At 51.0% G+C, this 26050-nt stretch overlaps 12 protein-coding genes across 12 annotated transcripts; 8 read left to right on the top strand and 4 right to left on the bottom strand.

Annotated features, from left to right (window-relative positions):
- Positions 1–216: 216 nt before the first annotated feature.
- N7515_006074 (MGMT family protein) lies at positions 217–776 on the top strand (the record flags this gene model as incomplete). Its single annotated transcript, XM_056666818.1, has 3 exons — positions 217–331; positions 390–516; positions 560–776. The coding sequence occupies 3 exons, from the start codon at positions 217–219 to the stop codon at positions 774–776; spliced, it is 459 nt and encodes a 152-aa protein (XP_056520414.1).
- Positions 777–1336: 560 nt separating this feature from the next.
- On the bottom strand, positions 1337–3323 carry N7515_006073 (serine/threonine-protein kinase; the record flags this gene model as incomplete). The annotated part of the gene is made up of 5 exons (XM_056666817.1): positions 1337–1774; positions 1826–2063; positions 2132–2216; positions 2276–3096; positions 3154–3323. 5 exons carry the CDS (start codon positions 3321–3323, stop codon positions 1337–1339), a joined length of 1752 nt encoding a protein of 583 aa, XP_056520413.1.
- Positions 3324–4153: 830 nt separating this feature from the next.
- Positions 4154–5260, top strand: N7515_006072 (metallophosphatase domain-containing protein; the record flags this gene model as incomplete). Its single annotated transcript, XM_056666816.1, has 1 exon — positions 4154–5260. One exon carries the CDS (start codon positions 4154–4156, stop codon positions 5258–5260), a length of 1107 nt encoding a protein of 368 aa, XP_056520412.1.
- Positions 5261–5594: 334 nt separating this feature from the next.
- Positions 5595–7208, bottom strand: N7515_006071 (L-lactate dehydrogenase (cytochrome); the record flags this gene model as incomplete). Its single annotated transcript, XM_056666815.1, has 3 exons — positions 5595–6671; positions 6724–7037; positions 7100–7208. The coding sequence occupies 3 exons, from the start codon at positions 7206–7208 to the stop codon at positions 5595–5597; spliced, it is 1500 nt and encodes a 499-aa protein (XP_056520411.1).
- A 2905-nt stretch (positions 7209–10113) lies between these two features.
- On the top strand, positions 10114–11793 carry N7515_006070 (putative MFS monosaccharide transporter; the record flags this gene model as incomplete). The annotated part of the gene is made up of 3 exons (XM_056666814.1): positions 10114–10207; positions 10261–11691; positions 11741–11793. 3 exons carry the CDS (start codon positions 10114–10116, stop codon positions 11791–11793), a joined length of 1578 nt encoding a protein of 525 aa, XP_056520410.1.
- A 1033-nt stretch (positions 11794–12826) lies between these two features.
- N7515_006069 (Rab family GTPase) lies at positions 12827–14058 on the top strand (the record flags this gene model as incomplete). The annotated part of the gene is made up of 2 exons (XM_056666813.1): positions 12827–13201; positions 13375–14058. 2 exons carry the CDS (start codon positions 12827–12829, stop codon positions 14056–14058), a joined length of 1059 nt encoding a protein of 352 aa, XP_056520409.1.
- Positions 14059–15015: 957 nt separating this feature from the next.
- Positions 15016–16824, top strand: N7515_006068 (uncharacterized protein; the record flags this gene model as incomplete). Its single annotated transcript, XM_056666812.1, has 3 exons — positions 15016–15061; positions 15124–16128; positions 16187–16824. 3 exons carry the CDS (start codon positions 15016–15018, stop codon positions 16822–16824), a joined length of 1689 nt encoding a protein of 562 aa, XP_056520408.1.
- A 1409-nt stretch (positions 16825–18233) lies between these two features.
- N7515_006067 (DUF3431 domain-containing protein) lies at positions 18234–19296 on the top strand (the record flags this gene model as incomplete). Its single annotated transcript, XM_056666811.1, has 3 exons — positions 18234–18547; positions 18609–19178; positions 19236–19296. 3 exons carry the CDS (start codon positions 18234–18236, stop codon positions 19294–19296), a joined length of 945 nt encoding a protein of 314 aa, XP_056520407.1.
- A 422-nt stretch (positions 19297–19718) lies between these two features.
- On the bottom strand, positions 19719–20864 carry N7515_006066 (Oxoglutarate/iron-dependent dioxygenase; the record flags this gene model as incomplete). The annotated part of the gene is made up of 1 exon (XM_056666810.1): positions 19719–20864. One exon carries the CDS (start codon positions 20862–20864, stop codon positions 19719–19721), a length of 1146 nt encoding a protein of 381 aa, XP_056520406.1.
- Positions 20865–21344: 480 nt separating this feature from the next.
- N7515_006065 (zinc-binding alcohol dehydrogenase family protein) lies at positions 21345–22450 on the top strand (the record flags this gene model as incomplete). Its single annotated transcript, XM_056666809.1, has 2 exons — positions 21345–21681; positions 21750–22450. The coding sequence occupies 2 exons, from the start codon at positions 21345–21347 to the stop codon at positions 22448–22450; spliced, it is 1038 nt and encodes a 345-aa protein (XP_056520405.1).
- Positions 22451–22786: 336 nt separating this feature from the next.
- Positions 22787–23716, top strand: N7515_006064 (uncharacterized protein; the record flags this gene model as incomplete). Its single annotated transcript, XM_056666808.1, has 1 exon — positions 22787–23716. The coding sequence occupies one exon, from the start codon at positions 22787–22789 to the stop codon at positions 23714–23716; it is 930 nt and encodes a 309-aa protein (XP_056520404.1).
- Positions 23717–24309: 593 nt separating this feature from the next.
- Positions 24310–25050, bottom strand: N7515_006063 (uncharacterized protein; the record flags this gene model as incomplete). Its single annotated transcript, XM_056666807.1, has 1 exon — positions 24310–25050. The coding sequence occupies one exon, from the start codon at positions 25048–25050 to the stop codon at positions 24310–24312; it is 741 nt and encodes a 246-aa protein (XP_056520403.1).
- Positions 25051–26050: the final 1000 nt, after the last annotated feature.

The following is a 26050-nucleotide window of genomic DNA, read 5'->3' as shown; positions in this document are numbered from 1 at the left end:
GTGGGATGTATAACAACGTAGATGGTGCAAGTCGAGCTCAGCGATTTATCAATGTCGGAATAAGGTTTGTCCGAACTGTACAGTATGGTGACTGGCGCCTTGCAAGTGTGAGCAATGCGTGAACGCGACTTGGCTTCAATTTAACCATGTAAAGCGCATTATTGAAATTTTCATGCATAGCTAACCTTTATTCATCGAACTCGTTATTTCACAACAATGCCACGCTCGGAAGAAGCCGAGTGGTGGGCGAACGCGGTTTACGGGGCTATCCAAGAAGTCCCCCGGGGGAAAGTGACTTCTTATGGTCATATCGCACGCCTACTCGGTGAACGTACGGATGTCCCTCGGTTAGTGTCTTAGACATACTAACCATAAGCCTTCGAATACAGCTCAGCGCCCACGCCAAGTCGGTGTGTGTCTCAAGTCCCTTCCGTCCGCAGAGTCTGGTGCCCATTTCAACGCAAGTACTGTACCGTGGCAGCGGGTGATCAATTCCAAAGGCATGATATCACATCGGTAAGTTCCATTTGGGCGTATGATCTAGTCTCATGTCCACTAGTACCATTCTTCTGACTCGAGTCGGTCGTTTCTACGTCCATGGGCATGTTTTGGCTGACGCCAATACCAGTGGACCCGGGAGCGCCGAGCGTCAGGCTGAAGCTCTCGCGCTGGAAGGCGTCGAAGTTACCAGAGACAGCATGGGCGAAATTTATGTTGACTTCTCTCGCTATGGGTGGTTTCCTAGCCAGCTACCGAGCGAGGGAAGGGATGAATAGGTAAACATGAGCATGAGGATGCAGAACAATCTATGTTTTGATCTGTGTACAACCTAACTTCCTATTCTGATTACGGTTGACTTTTCATTGCCTCAAAGCGTACATAGTGATTCAAATCTGTGGTATGGGCATTGGGACACACATGCCATTGGTCATAACTCCGTCTAATAGCGGGATCTAAAGACAAAGTTGACTTCATAGACTAGGAGACAAGAGACTAGAGAACCATCCCATTGAAATGTGAGCATGGAGGAGAAACGACCAGTCTATCGGAGAGGTATGACATGGAGGAGGATCAGACTTCAGGGGCGAAAGGCAGAGGCTTTCCATACGAACACGGCGAAAACACCTTCCAACTACCAGAATAGGACAAAAGAAGACATCGAGGAAGGAATAGTAAAAGACAACAGCCGACCAGCGTCAATCCGTAAATGGAAGGAGGAAAAAGATCATTAACTCACATCATCGCCATAAGGGCATGTCCGCACTAAGAACCCGAGGGATTTTCCCATCCAGGCTAGGGAAAGAGAACAAATGAAAGGTCACGATAAAAGTCACCTTCATCGCTTCTTGACCTCACTAGCCCAGCCCTCGATCCCCTCGCCGCGTGTTCCAGGAGGTATGCCCAGATCTATTCCATCCATACCAGGAGTATCCTTCATCCACTCGTGGGCTGACATGCCGCCTGCGTTGGCGCGCTTCTCAGGCGAGAGATCCAGCATCGGCAGTAAAAGTTCACTGATACGCATGCTTTCCTCCATCGAGTAGTGGTATTTTTCTCGCAGGACGTCGGGCAAGGCCCAGTGACGGAGTCGATGAATGTTGCGCAATTCGCCCTTGCGGTTGAAGATTTCTTGGGACCATTTTCCGGACAAGCAGAGTGACTTGGGGAAGGGACCGAGCAGTTCAATTATTTGGGCAATGTGATCATCATCTTTGCCGTACTTGGTACCTGATTGGGGATCAAAGAGGTAATCTCCAGTAATGAGTTCGAAGACCTGAACAGTTAGCTTTTTTTCACTCAGCCGTGGGGGGCACACGTCACTTACCATGCATGCCATACTCCAGACATCGGTACTTGCGCCCCATTTGGAACCCAAAATGACTTCGGGGGAGCGGTATTGGCGAGTCTGAATGTCATTGGTAAAGTGATGACCGACCCAGCAAGCATTGCCCAAGTCCGCAATCTTGACAGAAATGATACTGGCGTCGATTTCCTCTTCTACTGATTTGCTAGAGGATCCTTTGTCAAGAGAAATTCCAGAAACCTCTCGCTCCAACAGATCACTAAATGTAGATTGTTAGCTCGAGCGCTCATCATGAAACCCAACCCAGGATGATAGGGAGTCACGTACGCGGTCTTCTCTCGCTGATTCTGCTTCTGCTCTTCTTCCTTCACGCCCAGGAGCTCTTTCATAGATGGGGTCTCTGCAGTAGATGCTGGAGAGGGGTTAGATCATGCATGTTCGTGGTGTAAAATGCCTCCAAAAGGGACTCACCTGCAGATTCGTTAACGATCTGGCTGAGACTACTATGCGAGTTGGAGGAGCTGTGTTTGAAATCGAAACCATTGAAGCTGGTGTTGAGCGGACTGGGAAGCGGCTGGCTTCCTGTGATCAGTGTGCGTCGTCGTCGTCGCCCATTCCGATTATCCTCTTTCTCCTTGGCTTCTTTCTTAGCTTCCTCCTTCACATGCGCCTTAACAATTTGCTCGACATCTCCAATCTCAATCAAGACATTCTCCGGCTTGAGATCTGTGTGGATGATCCCGCACTCGCGGTGGAGATAATCTAAACCCAACAGCACTTGTTTCGTGATTTGCTTCACCAGCGGTATGGGAATACCGCGGTGGTTCCAACGCTTGATAAGACCCAGCAGATTCTCGCCGAGCACCTCGAACACCATACAAACATGGACACCGTTGGGTCCCTTGTGCTCGAATGAGTCCAACAGACTAACCACATGCTTCCGACCAGGGTGAGAGGGCTTCGCTTGAACGATTTTGTTGAGGAGCTTAATTTCATCGATCGCAGTTTCCGTGTAGTGTGCGGCGGAGCGCACCACCTTTAGCGCAACGTGTTTGTTGGTGGTTGTATCCCGCGACAGCCACACTGTAGAGAAGTGACCCCAACCGAGCTTGCGCACGATGATATAGCGACCGTTATTGTAAGCTTCGCCCACAGCGACGGGGTGGTATCCACCCTTGCAGTAATCTTCAGAATCCTCCTCTTCCGCAGTAGCCTCCATTTCTTCGCCGGATGATGAGGAAGATGAGCGCGACGCGGATGCTTTAGGGTTTGACTGTGGAACAGCGCCAGTACTATCGTAGAGAGTATGTTAGTACTGAAATCACTGTCAGAAGCATTGCAATACATACGAGTCTGTGGGTGCGCCGGGCGCAGGGTTTCCTTCGTTAGTGACGATAGGCTTCAAGTCGGTTCCCTTTCTTCTCTTCTTGCCACCATTGCCATTGGCAGTTGAACCAGCGACGTTTGCCATTTGTTTGCCTTTGTTGAGCATCGCCTGGGTAAGATCGACTCCCTCCATGGTGTGGAGATTTGGGAGGTCAAGCTGAGAGGCGGGGCACACTGGCTTTTGGTTGGCTCCAGCGGAACTTCGAGGCGGTGGATGGAGGGTCTAAGATGTACACCTGTTTCACTCTGAAGTAGAGACAGGGCGGGAAATATGGAGATAGGTATATGTGAATTCGAAGTCGTTGATGAGGAAGATTGTGAAGAAAGGGAAAAAAACCAAGAACTCGGTGATGGAAATGGCGGGTAAGGCACGAAGGGCCAAAGTGATGGTCCAGAACGACGATCCGATCGCAAGCCCACAAGATTTAGCGGGTAAAAATCAGCTCACGATGTCGGAGGAAAGAAGATGATGCTCAAGATTAAGATCGATAGAGGGGTGGGATGGTCTTCCGCAAGCAGCCACAACGTCGTGGTGGCAAATATCGACGCATCGAGATAGACAATAAATAGCCTAGAAAGGGCAGATGAGCAGATGAGTAGACGACTATATAACACTTAACGGACAGCAATGAAGAAAGAAGAAGAGAAGGTCGCTCGTACATTCATCTAAGGGCAAAACACAAGCACATGAGAAGTACGCGCTACAAAGCTGAGACGTTGATGCTGATACAGTGACCTAAGTGACCATGTGATTGAATGTTCTTATGATTATGTCTCTTTGCTTTTTGATCCTATCCTGGACTATATTCACCTCAAATATACCCAAAATTTGAAATAAATCCGACAAAGATCGACTGCAGTCCTGATGTCACGATCCCCACGCTTGGGGTAAGCCTTTAATCTCGGTGGATTCGCAACATTCACTTGGAACCTCGGACTCCAACTTTGGCCTCCTCCCCAACTATGGCCAATCCCTTCAATCGCCGCCCGATCCCCGACTACTTTGTCGCATCTCCCTTGGTGGCCTTACTCTACCCAGTACACCAGGTCTTACTCCGTCTACGTGGTCCTCCTCGGCTCCCACCGCCAGACACCCAACCAATCCGGGTAGTCTGCATCTCCGATACCCACACCCACGAATGGCCAGAGGTACCTGACGGCGACCTCCTCATCCACGCCGGCGACCTCAGCAACGATGGCTCAGCACGCGAAATCCAAGCCTCCGTCGACTGGCTCCGCAGCCTCCCTCATCCATACAAGGTCGCCATCGGAGGGAACCACGACAGCTACTTCGACATCCGGTCACGACTAGACGAGGACCGCGAAGACCCAGGTTCCCCCTTCGCAGGAGTCTCTTCCTCGTCAGCATCCATCCACTCCCTTCACGAGCTCAACGGGCCGTCCCGCATCGACTGGGGCGACATCCATTACCTCCAACACTCAGCCGTCACGCTGTCCTTCCCCGATACATCCGCACCCTCATCCACAACACCCCTCAACAGCCCCCGCGCGCGCTCCCTGACAATCTACGGCGCCCCCCAAGTCCCAGCCATCGTCCCCTTCGGCCCCGAGCACGCCTTCACATACCCCCCTCACCACGACGCCTGGTCCGGCACCGTGCCGCCAGAAACCGACATCCTTGTCACCCATACCCCGCCCCAGTCCCACCTCGACCTGTCCCCCGTCTACTCAACAGGGTGTCCGAACCTACTAGCAGAATCATGGCGTGTCCGTCCCGCCCTTCACGTCTTCGGCCACGTCCATGAATCTGCCGGCCAGGAACCTGTCTTCTGGGACGAAGCCCAGAGAGCTTGGGAACGGCTCTGTGCTTCGCGCCGGTCACGCGCACGCTACAGTCGCCTCTCGTCGCTTGCGGGCTTCCTGCGTGATATGTTCGATTTAACTGCCTGGATTGACGCAGCGCGGGTTGTTGGATATGGGATATTGGGCGTTGTATGGGCCCATGTTTGGGGTGGAGAGAATCTTGGTGGTGGGTGGATGGTTAATGCTGCTTGCATGTATCGTGATAGTGGGCGACTGGGGAATAAGCCGAGGGTCTTTTATCTATGAGATTCGTCTTTTCTTCCCGTGGCCAGTGTGAATAGCTTGCGTTGCGATCGTTGTTTATAATACTACGTTATATTGAGGCCCTAGTTAGGGGGGTCAACCCATATCAAGAGGCGGGTTCTCGCGAGTGTTGCTCCCCGAGACACTGGACCGAAGGGCAGCCATAGTCTATAATACAAAGAAAAGCTTGATCTGAGAAAAAAAACCCAATTTGTACATTTTGCATGGGTATAGACATGTACGTGGATTCAATGTTCATATGCCCAGACGATACCATCCTGCAGACCGACACGGACACTCCCAGCAAACAATGAAATATCAACACTTCCACACTAAACTACAACTTGGGCTTCTCGTTGAAACGCGGTGCCTCGAGGGGATCATAAGCACCAAGTCCAAGGGTATCATAAGGCGCATTGCCAGAGTGTCCACCCATCAACCCGCGGGTATCAACCAGACTAGGATTGAGCTCCTCAACAGAAGCAGCACCAATCAACCGCATGTTCATCTCCATCTCATCCTTAAGCAGCTGCATAGCACGGTCCACACCTTCAAGCCCATAAGCCGACATGGCAAACAGGAAAGGCCGTCCAATACCGACACCCTTCGCACCGAGACACAGAGCCTTGATAATATCCGTTGCACGACGCACACCACCGTCCACGAAGACCTCGATGCGCTTTTCCCAGCCGCGCTCACGGAGCGCAGGCATGACTTCAGCCAACACCTCGATACCGGACCGCGAAGTGTCGAGCTGGCGACCTCCGTGGTTGGACAAGACAACACCGTCGCAGCCTGCCTCGACGGCGCGCAGGACGTCTTCAACGCACTGTACGCCCTTCAGCACGACCGGCATGCGTGTGATAGACTTGAACCAAGGGATATCCTTCCACGAGAGTGCGGGGTCGATGAATGAGGAGATGGCCCGGGCGGCACCCTGCGAGCGATCGATATCATCGCCGGTGCCTTGAACGTTCGAGCCGGGGTCGGAGAACTTGGAGCGCATGTCCTTCTCGCGGCGGCCGAGTTGCGGTGCATCGACGGTGATGAAGAGACCCTTGCAGCCGCGCTTTTCGGCGTGCTCGACAATCTTGCGGGTGATTTCGCGGTCCTTGTTGACGTAGAGCTGTAGCCATTGGACTTGGTCGCCTTGCTTGGCGTCGACGATCTCGTCGAAGGAGCATGAGGCGAGGGTGGGGATCATCTGCACTACGTTGTGTTGGTGCGCAGCCTTTGTGAGGACCACTTCGCCTTCTGGGTGGCCGAGCTTGCCCAGTGCGGTGGCGGTCACGTAGAATGGGATTGAGCACTTTGTGCCGAGCATTGTTGTGCTCATGTCGATGTGCTCGACGTCGACGAGAATTCGTGGCCGGAACCAGATCTTGTGGAAGGCTGCGTGGTTCTCGCGCATTGTCTGATTGGATGTTAATGGATATCCCGATTTGTTAGATGCGAATGCAACTTACAATTTCGTCATCTGCTCCGCTGGAGTAGTACGCCCACGCCGTCTTCTTCATGACCTGGCGAGCCACTGCCTCGAAGTCCATCAAGTTGTAGCATGCTGCGAGCGAGGGCATACGGGAGATGCGCTCTAGGCGGTCATTCTCCTCCGGGTCGAAAGCCTTTTCTTCTTGCTCGACGGTAGCCATGTCTACCTCACCCAAGTGCTTTGACTTGTCCAGGTACTTGTCCAGGGTATCAGGCGGGTGGATTGGGTCGAACTCTTCGGTCGCATCTTTGCCCGCATATTTGAGAATGATTTTCTGACCACCGGGGTGTTCTGGGTTTTGTTAGAGAGAATTGCTAGACAGCAGACGAACGGGAAGTTGGGAATGTTCATACCGGGGAGGAATTCGGTCACATCATAGGCTTTGCCGTGTACAATGACCCAGCATGAGTCTTTGGAGTTGTGCTCGGCGACCTTAGCGCCTGTAAGTTTGTCTATGCTCATTTTCAATGCGATGAGTTTAGAGTACAGTCTATTGCAGAGGAAAGAGAAAGGAAAGGAAGTCATTCAAAGCTGGGAAAATCCGAGTGGGCCCTCGGGATAACTGCGTCCGGGGATGAAAAGTTGCGGGGAGCGATAGGGGAGTCTCTCGGCCGACTCGTCCGACTATTCATTCACATTATGGTGCTTTCGGCTACCTCAGTACGGAGTTAAGCCGATATTCAAGTGAACGGCAGTTACTACAGTAGCTAAGTGGCGTCGATTTTTCGAAGATGACCAAGTCCATTCCGAGCGATCTAAGAGGTCGATTCATGATCGTCATCGAACCTCGGTCACGTCCTGTTCTTACCGGCCAGTAGCAACGAACGCATTATGCTCCAATCACATCACGCACTCCCGGTCTTCCACCGGGGTATCTTTATCGTTGTTTGGCTGCATTCAGGAATACTCTAGAAGGCCGTCACTGAGCACAATCCATGGCATAGATCTTCAGTGCAGCCCTACATTCCGACAAGGAATGTGAGAAACTGATGGGGCAGGAAGAGCGAGTTGCCTGGGGCATCCACGTGAGACCCAGGCACGAGTATGACGAACCTGACGTCATAGGAGGGCCGAACCTTCCTATCGAACTCATCTCTATCAGTCACATCCGTACACATGGTGATAGGGACACCTGGAGACACTCAAATTCTAGTTAAATCTTGAGGATTGTATTGAATCAACTAGTAACTAGTCAATTAGCATAACTCGAAGGGCACAGACAATGCAACGATTTACCTCAATACCTGATGTAGGTCAATCCTGAGTTGATAACGTGGGCTCTCTCTGGGTCGCACGAACCGCCTTTGTTGCCTCGTGGCCGCCACTGGTATTATGGATTGGCCACTTTGTACACGCTTGGGGCCCTGGGGGGATAAATCGCCCGTTCTGTCCGTGTCGCCACCAATGCTTACTGGTCAAAATTCAATGACACGGCATCGTAGGACTCATACTGCTATCAAGAGACTTGATCGGTATTTCAAAAATCGAACATGCCGTCCCACGGTAAGAGAAGCTGCATTTTAGTATTTGGCAACCTGAAAGTGCCTAGGTGATGTACTTCGTGGGTCGCAACCTAATAGTGTGCGTTTCGCTTTGACTGTTCCGAGTCAGTCGTCCTGCAGTTCCAGAAAACGTCAAATGTGGTCCGCCGATACCTATCATTGCGGATACCGGGCGAGGCTTTTCAGCATAAAGTCCGAGATGGAAGATTCTGAGACAATGGTTCATGCACGAGCATCCCCGGCCGCGCCCCGTTGGAACTTGACGTGTGTCATGTCTTGAGTACATAGTTGAAGGGAAATGCATCAAACTTCATACAATTCGTGTCCTCTAATCACATGTAGTATTTCGGGCTGAAAAAGAAGCAACCGCCAGAAAGAGCAAACTAAAACACGGATCTACGGTCTTGTGTCTTGGCCCAAATGCTTGTCCTGTGTTGATCCGTGGAACCACTGCTTTGCTATGGAAGTTTACATATGTCTCAGATCGGACGATGCTGCAGCCTTGAATCGATATACGGCGTAAATCGAACGCATGGCCCATGGGCGAGTGTCACCCATACCCTAGATAGCCTGATAGGATATTCCACGGGCCACAGGAAAGGGGAAGTTGATCCAAGCAAAGAAAAATAAAATACTCGATCGTCCGAGCAAGGGAGAGGTGTTATGCGCTGGATGCTCTAACGAGTAAGTCACGATGGCGATCTACGTCCGATCCTTTTAGCGCGCCACTAGTCCTTTAACGGACACATTTCTCACCGTGTCCGTCGCCGAGTATCATCGGGATGGACAACGGCTTCCCGAGTCCCGTTTTGATTTTCTGCAACGCCGAGAAGCAACGGGATCGGGCTTGGCGAGTGAATGCACAATTCGCATGCGATTCTCGATTCTAGTTTCCCTATTGAAAGGCGCGGTGGTATGGCAACAGCCCTAGTCGCAGTTTGCCGTGTGCGTGCGCAATGCCGCTGATCGGACAATCTGGAATTACGGAGTATGCTGCGACTATTGAGATTGTCGCCAGGGCTTCCTCAATTGTTTCACACAGGAAGGCCTATTTGCCTATTGGTAGGGCTAGGTTTCGCCCTTGCTGTTCTGGCATATTCTCGTTGGTTTCCCCTTTCAAAAGTATTGTATGGACGACATTGTCCGGAGTACACCAATTTCTGGGTACCATCCATCTCGTGAGATTTTATGTTTGGTCAGTCGGGGGCGGATCCTGAACGCGCACTGTGACTGAACTAAGAGCAGATCCACTAGGATGGACGCCAATCATGAACATCAATGCTTAGCATCCTCCATCGAAAACAAGAAACAATAACAGAAGAATAAAAAGTTTTAAAATTGATGTCATTCGAGTCGCAAACTGTTGAAGTGTGGAACGCTAAAATGCTTAGCACGCCATAATTGATGCTTTCGGCTGGACGTCTCCGCATGAACGACATGGTGATTCGTTTAACCTACGGAACTACCAATATGGGTGGGGCGGATGCCTCAATCGGGTGACGCTGTCGGCTTCGATTATTTAGTTACAATAAATGATCAGATTATTTGATTCGATTGCATTGTTTTGTCCCGATGCTTCGGCTCAACACGCATGGGGGAAATATCATGAAGAGATTCGCCCCACGATGCATCTCCTTGCCACTTTCGTCGACTCCGTTGGAGAAAGAGGCATTGAAATAACTCCCTATCCCCTCCACCCCCCTTCCTCCTAAGGCGTTTCTCCTCCTTTCTCTCATTTCTCTCCTTTCTCTGCGTGCCTCTATTACCACCCAGCCATTCCATTCATTCCCCACGTGTTGACACTGGGACTACATCCCTTCGGGACTTGTATAGATCTGGTTATATCTTCATCTGTTTGATTCGTTATGGCGCCGACATATTGTGGCATGTCCGGCAGGCCCTTGGGGCTGATGGTGTCGACCATCGCTACCATGGGTTTCCTTCTTTTCGGATATGATCGTGAGTATACTCTTCCTAATTGTGCAGATGGTCAGATTGCTAATGGATCATAGAGGGTGTCATGTCTGGTATCATCGATTCAGACGCCTTCGGCAAGTTCATGCCCCTCGTCGATGACGACTCCACCATGCAGGCCTTGGTGACCGCCATCTACGAGCTTGGTTGTCTGGTCGGTGCCATGTACGCACTGTTTGCTGGTGACAAGCTGGGTCGTCGCCTCATGATTATGCACGGTGCTGCGGTCATGATCATCGGCGTCATCATTCAAATTGCTGGTGTTAAGGGCCATGGAGGTACCGCTCAATTTTTCGTCGGCCGTATCATCACTGGTATCGGCAACGGAATGAACACTTCCACCATTCCAACTTATCAGGCCGAGTGTTCGCGCTCCTCCAACCGTGGTCTCCTCATCTGTATAGAAGGTGGTATCATCGCCATCGGTACAATGGTCGCCTACTGGATCGACTTCGGTGCCTCCTATGGCCCTGATGACCTTATCTGGCGTTTCCCCATCGGCTTCCAGATCTTCTTTGGTGCCATCATCATCATCGGCATGTACTACCTGCCAGACTCACCTCGCTACCTCATCTCCAAGGGTAAGGTACAAGAGGGTGAGTTCGTGCTTGCTGCCCTTGGTGGCTATGAGATCGACGCCCACGAGACTCAGATCCAGAAGCAGCTTGTTATCGAGTCCATCGAGGCTGCTGGGGTTGCCGAAGGCGCTGGCTACTCCGATCTTCTTACTGGTGGCAAGACCCAGCACCTGCGCCGTATGCTGATCGGTTCTTCGTCTCAGATTGCCCAGCAATTGTCTGGCTGCAACGCTGTGATTTATTACCTGCCTGTCCTGCTGAAGAAGTCTCTCGGCCAGACCGAGTTCATGTCCATGCTCATTGGTGGCATCAACATGATTGTTTATGCCATCTTCGCTACATTCTCCTGGTTCTTCATTGAGAAGATCGGCCGTCGCAAGCTCTTCATCGGTGGTATGACTGGCCAGATGATTTCTATGGTCATTGTCTTCGCCTGTCTGATCCCCGACTCACCCGGACCTGCGAAGGGTGCTGTTTTCGGTCTTTTCCTCTACATGTCCTTCTTCGGTGCATCCATTCTGCCCCTTCCCTGGTTGTATCCCGCCGAAATCTCGCCTCTCCGTACTCGTGCCAAGGCCAATGCCGTCTCGACTTGCTCTAACTGGCTGTTCAACTTCACTGTTGTTATGATCACCCCGGTCATGATTGAGAGTATCTCCTGGGGCACTTACCTATTCTTCGCCGTGATGAACTTCATCTTCATTCCCCCCATGATCCTATTCTACCCCGAGACCGCAGGCCGCAGTCTAGAGGAGATTGATCTCATCTTTGCCAAGGGTTATTGCGAAAATATCAGCTATGTCAAGGCTGCCCGTGACCTGCCTAAGCTTACTGATGAGGAGATTGAGGCCAAGGCTGCCGAGTACGGTTTCGAGTCCAGTCGCCGTCAAGGTGATATCGAGAATGCCGCTGAGAAGGGAACCCCTACCAGCACCTCTAGTGATGGCAAGGGGGGTGCACGAGGAGGCCGAGAACTACGACAGTCGCTCCTAGAGTCGGACACTAAATACACAAGGGGCTATCTTAGTCCACGGCGTGACAGCGCTGTGCGCTGCCATTTCTCAAGGTTATGGTTGTGCTATTCTCTATACATGATCCGAGTGAATACAATTTCACTTTGGCAATTTTCTTTTGTGTCTTTTTCATTTTCTTCTTCTTATATACCCATTCTCATTTCTGGCCTGGAGAGTGCTGTTATCTTTCGATGATCCATGCCTTTGTTAAACGACCTTCGCAAAGAGGTCCGGTCGGATTTTAGGAGTCATCGGCTACATGTACGTGCGCTTTGCACGATACAATTAAGAATTCAATATAGCCGCCTTATATTGAAAATCATTACTCGACCTGTAAGTCGTATTTTATGTGGATCTTATTTCGCCATGATTGTATTCTATTTGCTGCATATGCTGACGCCTCAACGTCTAACGTGCCTACCCCGGGCTGCGTTTCATATTGACTCATGCGAGGGTGCTGCCTTGCATTTGAAGGCTGATCAGTTCAGAGCAAGGGGACCATTTGCAGTCAGAGCTTGAAGTATTGAAGTAAACAAACAATAATGCTCAGACTAATAACGCGAGATACAAGACTGAAGTGAACATTGAGTCAGAGGACAGAGTCTAAGTATGGACGATGTGAACAAGGTTGGTTGTCGGAGATGGAGAATTCCGACGTATCTGCCTTGAAGATCAGGTTGGGGCTCCATAACGTAGGTACTTCCAAGGTTAACCACCGAGTATGATTCATATATTGAACTTTTCCCCTTACTTTTCTCACTTTCTATTTCGAGTCTGATCTTTGCCATGTTCACCACGTGCAGGTGACCCGTGAACAGGAAGCAAGCGATCGGCTGATTCCGCCCCAATTAATTATCCTTCTTTATTGCCTTTCATTCCAACTTCTCTCACATCTACCTCCTTTGATCTTATATAGCTTTCCTATCGTGTCGGATAGACTTTCGCATACTGTTTTGCGAATATATCATGCGAATCCAACCTGCTTACTCCCGCCTCCTTAACCTCGGGGAAACATGAGCTCAAGTTTGGAGGCTAAGATTGTTGTCCTCGGCGCACAAGGTACGTTCTACCCAAAGTACGGAGGACAAGGGACCAAGGTTCCATATAACCCAAGAACCTGGGACGAACCCAGACCCCAGAACAATCTTCTAACCTCCACAACCACAGGGGTGGGCAAAACTGCGCTCGTGGAGAGATACTGCAGAAACACATTTAACCCCGCAGCGCCGTCAACCATCGGCGCGTCGTTTGTCACAAAGCGCGTCCTCGATTCCACCTCTGATACCATCGTCCGGCTGCAAATATGGGATACAGCCGGACAGGAGAGGTTCCGTAGCATGTCGCGCCTTTATTACAGAGGAGCGCAGGCCGTTCTCCTCTGCTATGATGTCAGTGCATTGCATCCCCACATTTCCACACGCCCGTGCCGCATCGCGAGTCGTGACCTCGGGATATTTCCGTCTAATCATGTCCCCCGCCCTGTACCTTTTCTTTTTCCATATATGCACCAACCCAAGACAAAACAACCTAAAAGGACAAAATCACTAACAGAATCTCCTAGATAACCGACGAAAACAGTTTTCAAGAAATGGCCGGCTGGCTCCGCGAACTCCGCAAAAACATAACCCCCAACTCGGACGGCTCAGACTCCCTAATAATCCACGTCGTCGGCACAAAATCCGATATAGTCGCCGATGACCCCTCCCACCGCCGCGTCCCCTTCGAACGGACAATCGCCTACGTCGCGGAACAACTCTACCCAACCCAAGCATCAACACCACCCCCAACCGCAACCGCCGGAATGGGCGGGCTAGGATTCGGATCTTCCGTCTTCGGCAGCAGCGGAGGCAGCGCCTCGAATGCTAGTGCCGCAGCACTGCAAAGCCCAGACTCAAAGCGCAGCTCTGCGTTCTGGGGCCAGGAGATCGGGTGGGATTGTTGTCATGAAATTAGTGCGCGGGACGGGGAGGGGATTGATGAGGTTTTTAGGGTTATCACGCGGAAGCTGGTTGAGCAGCGGAATCGACGAGATACGGAGTTGGCTATGTCGATTGCGGGGACGCCGATGGGGAATGGGAGTATTGGTCCTTTTAGCCCGGGATTTGTGGAGGGGACGGGAAGCTTTAGGTTGGGGGTTGGGGATAAAAGGAGGAGTTGGTTGGGGCTTGCGACGCCCGGGGTTAATGTCGAGGGCGCTAATGAGGAGGTTATGCATTCGGCGAGGAATAAGGGGCGATGTTGTTGATTCGATGGTGGTTGTTCTGATTGTTCTGGTTGACGTGTTTTCTGTTTTTTCATCTTTGCATTCAGCAGGTTGGCGTTGCTTTTTTGATTTGTTATGTAAGTTATGCCTGATGTATTTACGAGTTAGATGAGGCCCTGAATTTCACCCGTACTGATTATTCGATCCAATCCATGGGTTTCTTCGTATCACTTACAGCTTTGAAGAATGTTATGCATTGCATGGATTCACATGGTCCGGTTCGTTAACACCGGGGTTATCTCCGGAGCGCTTCATACAAAGGCACCAAGCTCAAAACTTGACTTTGCCTTCGAAGGCAGCCATATTGACATATGAAGGATGTTGACGATTCGCAGAAGTATACAATTCAGGATCCAATGACACTTGTGGAGATAGTGGATCCGATCTTCATCCGGGGTCGATCAGATCGGATCGATGTTCCACTGATTTACTTGCCTATTCTTCCACATATCGAAAAGCCGACATATCCTGGGCCAGAATGGTTTCGTGTATACATACGCCCAACAGGGTACACGATACGGGTATTCAATGGGTAGTCCTGGGTCAACGGGTCACCAGATTGGGCAATCCCCTATCACTCAGCCTCCAACCCCTCATCTCGCTTATACGGGAAATTATGCCTTTTCCATTGGCTGGCCTGTGCTTTTGCTATCAAAGTACCTGTCGATTTCAAACCAGGCTATGTCTAATATGTCTGTGTCACACCTTAGAGCCCGCCTTTTCCGTTTTCCACGCTTCTGCCATACCAAGCTGTGTCCCTTTGCTGGGCACTTCGTCTTTTCTCCCCTGTCGTTGGTGCCCCTTCATTCAGCGCCAACCCATCTGAATTGCAAGTGACAGCGCATTATCTCTACTACTTATATTTAATCCCGAATCGGACAGACTTACTCGTGTTCCACCCCTTCAGTCCAGTATATTCCAAGTGGCATCTCACTCGCCATGTCAGGGGCGGAGGTGATCGCGGTAGTAGCCTGCGTGGCAGCTGGTAGGATCCCATCCTCCCTCTAGTATCGATATGTAGAATTAATCACAATATTCCACAAACAGTCGTCTCCGCCTATAGCGATGGAACCCGCATGTTCCAAGCTATCAGGAAGAAGTACCGCGAAAAACGACGACAGTCCGATCAGTCTGATCGGGAGCTAGAATGGTCCCTACGTCGCAGCCCCCATGAGATCGAGTCTCGGTTCCACCAATATCGCCAAGAGCTTGGCCCGCGATATAAAGAGTATGATGACGGTGACTCGATCGCTCGCGAGCAGATGAAAGATATCATTATCAAACTGCAGGGCGCTATGCTCAAACACCTGCGGGAGGCACAGGAACGAGGCACAACCCTGGACCTGATGGCATTGCAGATCGAGTCGGAGCAGGGCCGTGTTCGGACCCTCGTTGTCCTGGGGGATCTGTATCAGCGGCTTGCGAGGCCGTCGCCTGTTCCGACTTTCTTTTCAATGTCCATTGACCCCACGTATCGCCATGAAGAGCTGTTTGGCCATGGGTATTTCCCCCATTCTCCAGACGCATACTTGCCACCTGCCGGACCATCGTCCAGCGGGTACCCTTTTGCCACGCGCGGCCTTATACGAGAGGAGATCTGTGTGTCACCGACGGAGGCATTTGAGAGGCCAAGAGAGCCCGAACACTGGAGTCCAACACGTCGGCGATGGTCATCTGGCTTTGGCTCTGTCATGAATAATATGAGCGATAGGCTGCATCATCGACCGAGTCGCGAGAGTACACCGTCTTTTGCATCCCCTTCGTCCGCGCCCGATCGCGAGTCCGGATTCTTCCAACAAAACCGGGTCCAGACACTGTGGCCGTCGTCGCCAGAGCCAATTCCCGAGCTCGATGTCAGGCCCGCCACACCGAAACGTGAACCAGTGCCACGACTGAGCCTGTTCCCCCACGACGAGTTGTCGGGAAACCCATGGGCACCTGACTCGGACGACGAGAATGATTCTGCTTACAATAAAGAAACGAACCATCACCTCTCCCAGCTCCACAATAACCCCATTTCCGCACCTACCATTGCCTCAACAGATGCTTATAGTAGAGTAGACACGAACCATCATCTCTCCCCCATCTCTCCATCCAACCAACTTCGCAGCAGCTCCTCTCTCCGCCCCCTCGATCGCCTCAACAGACTCCACTCGCTCGAACCCATCAACCACAAGCAGCACCGATCCACCCCACAAAGCCATCCGTCCCCTCTGGCCACCGAGCAAAACAAACAACTATCTCGGCTTCTGCAAAGGCGCCTGGAAAGTCCACGCCGGCTTCGGCGGATTCAAAATCTACCGGGAGCCCGGAACAGGGTATTACACGCAACGGTCGTGGCTGCGGTGCGCCAAGTGCGCCTTCGAAGCACCACTAGCCCCAGGCAAAAGCTCCAGCCACAACCCACAGTTCGAAGATAGCATCCGCACGCACAAACGCACCGGCGTCCGGTACCGATATGAATTCTTGGCGAAATCCCACGTGCCGTGCAAGCGAGACTCGGCGGCACATTTCTCTCCGAATACTCCGCGCGGGGCATTCTGCTGCGTCTTTTGCTGTGCGATGGCACAGGGTTCCACGCAGGTCTTTGGGAATTTGGATACGTTCATGGCGCATTTAGCGGAGCAGCATTGGGAAGTTGAGGGGGGGACGTTGGCTGTTTTGCCGAGCACGAAGTGTATTATTGGACGGGTGGCACATGATTCGGAGTATTTTGATGTAAATATTCCGCCGGCCCGAAACGGCTGATTTGTCTTGGTTTTCTTCTATTTTGGGGCTGATTGTCTTGCATCTCAGCATTTGGCCATACAGTCTCACTCACTCATACCCGGGTTGGATCGGCGTTGACCGGCGTTTGTACTCTATATGTAGGACATATTACTGTATCAGATTTTTCTTTTCTTTTTATCTATCGGTTTTTGTTTGATCTGTAGGGTTCTGTAACCATGTGTGGTGACATTAGTGTTTTGAGAGATCTAACGGGTAATCATCTGCGTGTCCCCTGCGTGAGATCTGCAAATGCGAAACATTAGAGTGTGGCAGCTCCCTTGCTGGTATGTGACGTCGGGGAAATATCGCAACGTACAAGTACGTATATCCATGTAGGAGTTCAATAGTAATTGCCCATCTTTATCGGTTGTAGAAAAATTGATCCCCTGACTAAAGCCATGTGGTATGTATGGCCTGTGGACCTTGAGTCTATGACAGCCAGTCTTATGCTGGGTGTAAAACCAGTTGTTGGGATTCGGTCGAATGGTCATAGCCGTGAGGTTAAAAACCTTAAAAGTTCAAAGGAATGCAGGTGCCAGGTGTAAAGCGGGAAATTATTGGCTAAATGTAGTAAACTTTGCCAAACGCCCATCTAGTTAGTTAGTTAAGGCAACGTTCAGCTCAATCATTTGTCACAGGAAAAGAAGAGAAAACGAAGATCGGATAGTTCTATGGTCAGATCACTTTTACTGGCTCAGAGTGGAGACATACTTCTGAGCTACGATTTATGTCTGTGACTCTGTGCCCACTGCCATCTCACTCAGCTGGTGGGGAGATCAAATAGAGTCTACATGTACAAGATAAACCACAAGAGTGATATACTTCATGCATACATGTAAACACCGAAGGTAAGTACCTTGTCAACCCCTGAAAATCCCCAGGGTAAGAGCACTCGACATCTCAAGCTTCCTGCAGATAGGCCGAGAACATTAAATTTGGCCAATCGGCGGGGCTCAATCGATCACCGGAGACAGGCCCACCATACCCAATTGAGGAAAGCGCAATTCTTATGTCTCTCTTTGCCTTTTTCTTTTTTTCTCGCATTTTTTTTAAAAATTCAATTTAATTTCATTTTGGGGACTCATTTTCTGCCCAGGACCCTTCCGTCTCTCAATTGATCCCTTCCATTTCTTCTCGAAGTAAACTCCCGTGTACTCCCCGAACTCATATCCCTTGACTCGGCACCTTCGTCATCTTGCGTGAAGCCTTATCGCGCGACGATATCCTTCCAATTCCGGCCTCCACATGGGGCGGTGCTTATTACTTTTCTAAGATTGCGTGCCCCAGTTCATCTGAGACTCTGGCTTTTTCTCACCTCACTTTCTCTTCTCCTCTTTTCCTCCCCCCTATACCCCTCTCTCCCTCGAATTCGATAAACTCGTGATGCGATGAGGTTGTCACTACGTATCGGTGTGGCTGCCGCACTCATTGTCCTGGGCTTTATCCTGCTCAAGCGCAATTTCAAGACCGAGGGCGATTCACTTAAAGATCTATGGCACTTCGACACAGGTTCATTCCGCGCAAATTTACATCCCAAACACAACCAAGATACCGGCGGTCGGCGCAAATGGCGCGTAGCATCGGACAATAAGCCGGCCCTGGTCTACCATAACACCGACATTGTGGTCCCCAATTCAGGTGCCATTGTAATGGCCAAGCGGAAGGAAGAAAACACCGCCTGGGTCTCAGCAGAGCTGTCAGAGTGAGTAGACTCGGTTGAGCTCCTGACCAGACGAGAACCAAGGCTAACCGGTTATCTCCAGATGGCGCAGCATAATTTACACCGTGGACGATGTTAATGCCCCGATGCACACCCCAAAGAACAAGGGTCGCGAATCTCTCCCCTACCTCCAATACATCGTCGACCACTACAATGAACTCCCCGACGTGGTCGTTTTCCTACACAGTCACCGCGACGGCATGATCGCCGGTTGGCACATCGACACGATGGAATTCAGCAACGTGGACTCAGTGCGCGCATTGCGCAAAGATTTCGTGAAAGAGGCAGGTTTCGTCAGCTTGCGCTGCCAATTGAGCCCGGGATGCCCCGTTGCTATTCAACCGTTCCGTCAACCTCCCATCCCCGAAAGCCCCGGCGAGGCACATTACGCGACTGCTTGGAAAGCGCTGTTCCCGAATGATCCCGTCCCGCGTGAGGTTGCCGCGCCGTGTTGCTCCCAGTTCGCCGTTTCCCGAGAGCAGGTCCTCAAGCGACCTCTCAGTGATTACCAGCGCATGTACGACTGGGTGATGAACAATGACCTGGCAGATGAGGCCACCTCAAATATTATGGAATACACCTGGCACATTATCTTTGGCAAGGATCCTGTCTTGTATGTTGATTTCTCGAGTCTTTCCATTTTGGATATCCGCTAACCTACTATTCACAGCTGCCCGGATATGTACCAATGCTACGGAGACGTGTACGGCGAGGAAGTTATCTTCCAGTGATCATTGCTTACATTTTGCTTCCACTTAACGAGTACTTATCCCACTCTGTATCTCACATACGATACTCTTTATTACCCAGCACAGGCTGGAATTCCCCCTATGGGGGTACTGTCATGGCTACTGAACGGACACAGTGCCCACGCCACATGATGACTTGCTTCGAATGTCTATTTTTCCGTCGGGGTGACCTGTACATTGAACGACCGAACTTTGGCCGCCTGGCTTTCACCGACCTCAGCGATATCATTCGTCTCCTCGACTCGCGTTGCACATCCAACCCACGAGCATGAGACCACTTACTTTCGTGCTGCGGCACCCATGTACATTTTATCTGATTCACCTTTTATCTCCTTCCAATCATATACCGGCGTTACCATTGTTCCCATACCAAACTGAACCTCGCGTAGCTTCTACATGTACCTTCAGCACGTCTTCCCATCATCCTGCAAGACCATCTTCCTCGCAACCTCATCCCACCGATACATCCCTCCACTCCCAACATTATACCGATAATAATTATCCGTCCCACCAGGCACAACAGCCCTCCTAAACGTAATATTAATCCTCCCCCTCGTCATCTCCCCAGCCCTCCCCTTCCGCTTAGGAATACTATGCAACCAATTCGCCTGTGTCTCTCCCCGCATAACAACCATATCCCCCGACCCCAGCTTCATCTTAATCTGCTGCACCGGCGTCGTAGCAGACCCATCCAATCCCCCACCTGAAACCGTACCACTGACCCCGGTAACACGCGTACCACTCACCCGGGTCCCTGCAGCACCAGCCCCATTAGAAACACCAGTGTCCACAAAAGGCTTATGCTTCATCAGAAAATCCCGCTCCCCACCCAGCGACAACGAGGCAATATTCGGCTGCGCACCTAGAAACCGCTCGTCATCAGAGTGGAAGGCGATACTGTCCTCGCCGCTGGCGTAGTAATTCACAAGACAGAAATTGTACCCCGGGGTTCGCCCTTTGCTATCTGTATTTGCCTTTTCGACTGTTCGACGCAGCAGATCCAGACAGGCGGGTATTGGGCGTGGAACGCATTGGTATTTTGTTTTCGGGACTGGATTGTTGGTATGCGTTTCTAGAAGCCCCAGGGGAGAGGAAGTGTCTGTTTGCGCGAATGTGGATGTTGAGTCGACGCCGAAGACGGTTGTAAAGCGTGGCGTGTTGATTTGGGTTTCTGTGGGTCCGCGTCGGATCTTGTAGGTTACGCGGTAGAAGGGGAGGGATTGGAGGAGGAAGGTGAAGAGGGCTGTTGAGGTTTGTCGGGCGATGTAGGGTTGGAAGGTGAGGAGGTCTAGGTGTGGTTGGTTGGTTGTTTTCTTGGGTTGGGTTGCGGGTGTTGCGTGTTCGAGGGCGATGGAGATGTGGCTGGGGAGTTGGGGGATTGGGAATGGGTAGCTTGGGTGTTGGCTTGGGGGCTTTGGGTCTTCGGTTGGGATGTTTGGGGGTTCTGGGGAGGTTGTGGAGTTGGAGGTGGTGGGTTCGGAGGAGGTTTTGGGACGTTTTGGTGGTGGTGCGGATGGTTTGAAGAATGCGTCGAGGGTGCGTTTTGCCATTGTAAGATGCAAACTCCTGCGCATTAGGGATTGGGTGTGAGATGATTGAAAGTGCGGTCTCCGTTTGCGCGTCGCGAATTGGGGAATCTTCAGATTCATTGGCGGTGATGTCATTTCGTCGTTCGATCCCGATCTATAGGTACGTCTCGATCTAAACTTCTCGATCTATACGTCTCCAGTCTATACGTCTCGATTTATGCACGTTGTGCATTTTTCATTGCGTCTCATTCGTGCGATATCACCTCGTGCGTGTGACATCATTTCCATGTCAAAAGGGTCTACTCCGTAGATAACTTCAATTCGATCTCGGGCTGTGCCCACTTCCCGAGTCCCGATATTAGAAATCAACGTAGAATGTAGATCCACCCGGCACTTGGTGGGTTGATCCAGTTTAACCAGTACTACGCAGTATGCATAAATACTTCCGTCCAGTTCAATCCTTCCCTCGGCACATTCACACCATTCATTCAAAGAATCAAAATGAAAGAAGCTATCATCGACCAGACCCTTACGGCCATCATCCGTGATGTGGAAATTCCCACTCCTCAACCCGGCCAGGTCCTCATCAGAGTAATAGTGTCCGGCACAAACCCAAAGGACTGGAAGCTCCCGAAGTGGGAGCCAGACCGCATCTTGAACCAGGGTGACGATATCGCCGGGTATGTGGAAGCAATCGGCGAAGGTGTTGTGAATTTCCGCAAAGGAGACAAGGTAGCCGCCTTTCACGAGATGCTCAGCCCGAACGGAAGCTATGGCGAATACGCCATTGCTTGGGAACACACTACTTTCCATCTGACCGAGAAGACCAGCTTCGAAGGTATGTCGTCCCCTATGGCAATCGCTTTAGTAGTATTACTAGTATATGAAACTAACCCTATTCAACAGAGGCCGCAACCATCCCTCTCGCTGCAATGACTGCCGCGTTGGGCTTGTTCCAACGGCTGAAACTGCCTCTTCCCTGGCTTCCGGCTGATAAGCCGACCCCGCTGGTGGTCTACGGCGGCGCCTCGGCAGTCGGCGCTTTCGCCATAAAGTTCGCCCAATTGTCGAACATCCACCCCATCATTGCTGTCGCCGGAAAGGGCGCCCCCTTCGTCGAGACTCTGATCAGCAGAGAGAAGGGCGACACGATTATCGATTACCGTGAAGGCGATGAGGCTGTTCGCGCGGGCATCAGAAAAGCTGCTAACGGAATTCCCGTGCACGACGCCTACGATGCCGTTTCCGAGAAAGGAAGTTACCTCAACCTCAGTGCCGTTCTTGACACACCCGGTGCGATTACTGTCGTCTTGCCCTGGACAGACTATGGGTCATACGAGGATATCGAGATCCGCAGAACTATGGTTGGAAGTGTCCATGCACCACCCGCCGAGGGCCAGACTCTTGGCGATAAGGAGTTTGGTGCTGCTTTCTTCCAGTTCATTGGTAGAGGTTTGGCACAGGGCTGGTTCTCGGGCCACCCATACGAAGTCAGAAAGGGTGGACTTGGTGCTGTTGAGGGTGCTCTCAAGGATCTCGAGGCTGGCAAGGCCTCTGCGGTGAAGTATGTCTTCAGAATTGCCGAGACCGAGGGACTTCAGCAGTAGATTAAACTTGATATGGTCTCTCGTTAACGGACATAACGTTCCTCGAGGATGCTTCATGAACAAACATATTTTTCTTGCCATCCAAATCGGGAAGTGTTAGATCGAGACGTATAGGTACATATCCAGTGGCATAAGAAGGAAGAGCATAACGAGGTCTACCGGTGCCCGATGGTCTTGGGATTTAACTGCGACGCTCAGCTTCGCCTATCCCGTAAAAAGCAGGCGGAAAGTCGAACTGTTTACAGTACTTCCATGGGGGAAAGCGGTAGTGCGGGGGTGGGGGCCCGTTCGCCCTTCCCACTTGATCTCTTTCACCTAGCTTTGCGTGGAGGCAAAATGTCACTCACCATTTCCTTAATTTACTACCTTTCTCTACTCCTTCTTTTTGGATATTTCGTGGTGTATCACTTTCCACAAACGACTTCATCCACATCAGACGCTGCCTCGGGCAACAACCCCGACCCCAACGATCAGGTTGAGGAATTAGATCATGAGAAGTTCTATCATCACCCAGCTTGGTCACAACGCTGGCATCACCCTGAACTCACTGAAGAGGCCTTTTCGAAATATGAGCAAGAGCCATGGTTCAAGAATGCGGCTCGTCGTCCTTCCCATCAGGTCTTAACCCAATTCTTCCCATGCAATCTTCCTTGGGGCTTCATTATCTATCGAACAGTCTATACGCCTGAATCTGAAGAGCTGTGGCCAATTGTGCTAGAAAGAATCGCTGAAAGGCTGAAAGTGGGGGTCATGTCTGAAGCCAGGGGCAATGAATCCCGCGTTGAACAATTGATGGTTAAATCACACAAAGACGTGATTATTTCTGACCCTCATCGTTGGAATACTGCCAGCATTCCACAAATCCGCAGTCATTTCGTCGAATATCTGCGTAAGCTCAACCAAACGGGATGGCCCGATATTCCTCGTCTTGCCTCTTGCCTTGTGATTTATGAGAAATCACTAAAATCAATTGTCGAGGATGAAAAACATGGGTTTCTTGGAGTAATTGATGGGTGGTATAACCCCGAAGAGAAGTACGACTCCGCTTCTTACCGCGGATTTATGAGGGTGCAACTCATTGCCTTATGGAGTCTCTATTTGGATTTTAATCGGAACACCATGTGTATGCTGTGCCCGGATTACCCCGATGGATGGATTCCAGTTTACGATGGCGGCTATGGGACGATTCAGGATGAAGATGGGAATGAATATGTGAAACGCCTCGAGGGATCAGCGGAACGAGGACGAGGACGAGGACGTTGGTGAGAAACGAAGTCCTAGCTGTGCGCTCCTTAAGGTCCCATGAGACAATGTATTATATTAGGTCTTTGCCTTAGCTCAGGCCCGCGGTCACATAGGTGGATGTACTTGGCCCAAAACTATATGTACGTTCGGTAGCTAACTACTAGCTAGTTTAGACCTTCAGACAAATTTATTTCTTCATTCGCGAATAAATCCTTCCAGCGAGAATAGCTCAAAGCTCGATATACTAAATTGTTGCTTGCCTCAATTCGACATCAAGTGCCCGGCTCACCGTGTCAACTAATACTTGAGAGTCATGGGATGGGCAATGTGTAATCTTATAATCGGTCTTCTAGCCTGTTAGCTAGAATCTGACTTTATCAACGACTTTCAGGGCATAAGTCTAACACCTGTTCAATTTGCCATCAAGGCTGTCTGGAAGCAAAGTTGAAATCCAGACTGCTACTCTAACGCTAAGTGTTTAGGCATAGTAATCAACTACTCCTTAGACTGGGCTCGAGCATCCCGTAGACCTTCACTCGCCGTTGACGAGATGACCTTGCCAATCTTCTCAATCTCCTCGAGTCTTTGCAACCAGAAGTTCCACCGATCCATGCTCATCGGCCCCGCCGCCCAAAGCCTCCCTCTCTCTCCAACGCCCAGGACTTCTCACCTTTCTTCGCGCCCTCTCTGAGTCTTTCTCCAGCTACCTTGATCCACACTGCGGCAGCAGGTACCTCGAAGTCCCACAATGCATCTTGGCATTCGAGCGCTTCGGAGATGCACTCATAGCCCCAGCTTAGTGGCAAAAGACCATCTTCTGCATTCGGTCCCGGAGCAGCCATTGCACAAGACGCCTCCACAAAGGCCTGGTGCACGTGAGCCTCACGCCTCTTCGCTCTTGTGGCTGGATCCCGCGTTGCTAACGCTTTGCGCCAGTGGCTTTGCTTCCATCCATCTGCCCATGAATGGCCGAAACTTTTGAGACCTTTCCAGACAGGTTCACCGTCCTCTTCGTCTGGCAGTTGGCTAAGTTCTTTGAGCAGGTCGACAAGAGCGGGTGTGTGGCTTTGAGGCAGCTCAAAAAGTGCGTCTTCAAGTATGCCCACTATGCGGTCTCGAAGGTCGGTCTTTTTCTCGGAGTCGTGTGGCTTGGTCAGGGCGGCAGCTGTCTCGGATGGCTTGGAGTCGCCTTTGAGGTACGCTTTGAGAGCCGCAGCTTGATGCGGATGCACCCCGGTCTCTTCTTCGCCGTCCATGGGTGCAGTATGTTGGTCGAACCAAGCGTCATCGGCGGCGGAGCCAAAGCCGTCGAGCTCGATCGATTTGCATGTCATTTCTTGAATGTTGGTGTTCATGATGACAAAGAGGGCTCTTGAAGGAATAAATTTTGGGACTTTGAGTGTTTGAGAGATGAGCAGTCGCTACGCTGCGGGGACGAAGAATGTGATAGTTGAGTTATGTTCGAGAAAAGAAAGTGCGGAGTGGTCGCAATATCGGGAACTTTCAATAGTGGCAACTGGGCAGCAAAAGTCCAAAGACTCACACAAGTGACACAACTAGTACCCTGATATCGATTGAGGCGCAGCTTAATGTCCTGTAGCAACAATACCCCTGTACAGTGACATCATAAGGCCGCCCATCATGACTGATCTGCCGATCAACCGGGGTTGACAATTCAGCCGCATAAAGGATGGGGCCATTTTTGGTCTCAAGGCTGACGGCCCCCTATAGAATCCTCTCAGCCTTGTATACAATGAACGATGTCAATGTGCAGGGTCCGAAAGACGAGAGTTGCCAAATGCTATATGCAATACGATTTACAGGGCTTTAGAGTAGCTTTCATCCCATACCCAGCTCCACCAACATTGGAATTTCGACACTCCAATTGCTCTATTCTATACGCAGTTGCGAGGGAAATGGAGACTTTCTTCTCACAGTGAGAGTAGGCAATGTCATTGTCTTCCGCTTCAAGCTTGCTTTGGAGCACGTGCCCTAGTCGCATGTATGCAAAGCGAGCTTTCCTGGTTTAAAGGATTCCACTACTAACAGGCCTACTCAAAGGCCTCCAACCAAGTAGATCATTGCATCATGATGTAGCATTGCCCCCAATTGTCGTGCAATCTCAGCTTCCTCCGTGTGCCAATCGACGCTTCAACAAGTAGATTCTGTATGTCCGTCCCTGCTAGTGCAAGGCTCTCAGTCAGCCTTGGTGAAGCCTAGGTGACTCCATCAATGGCATAAAAGAGTCTTTGCCGGCTCTAAAATCTAACAGCAAGCACTCAGACCTCATCTTAGCATCAACAGTTCAACTACAATCCTCCAGCAATCTTTTATACTCTAATCGTCCAACCGCAA

This window comes from Penicillium bovifimosum (assembly GCF_028826915.1).
Source record: "Penicillium bovifimosum strain IBT 22155 chromosome Unknown utg000005l_segment0_segment0, whole genome shotgun sequence".
In the NCBI taxonomy this organism is placed as follows: Eukaryota; Fungi; Ascomycota; class Eurotiomycetes; order Eurotiales; family Aspergillaceae; genus Penicillium; species Penicillium bovifimosum.
The sequence above is the reverse complement of the archived record's forward strand: the minus strand, read 5'-3'. Positions and strand labels throughout refer to the sequence as shown.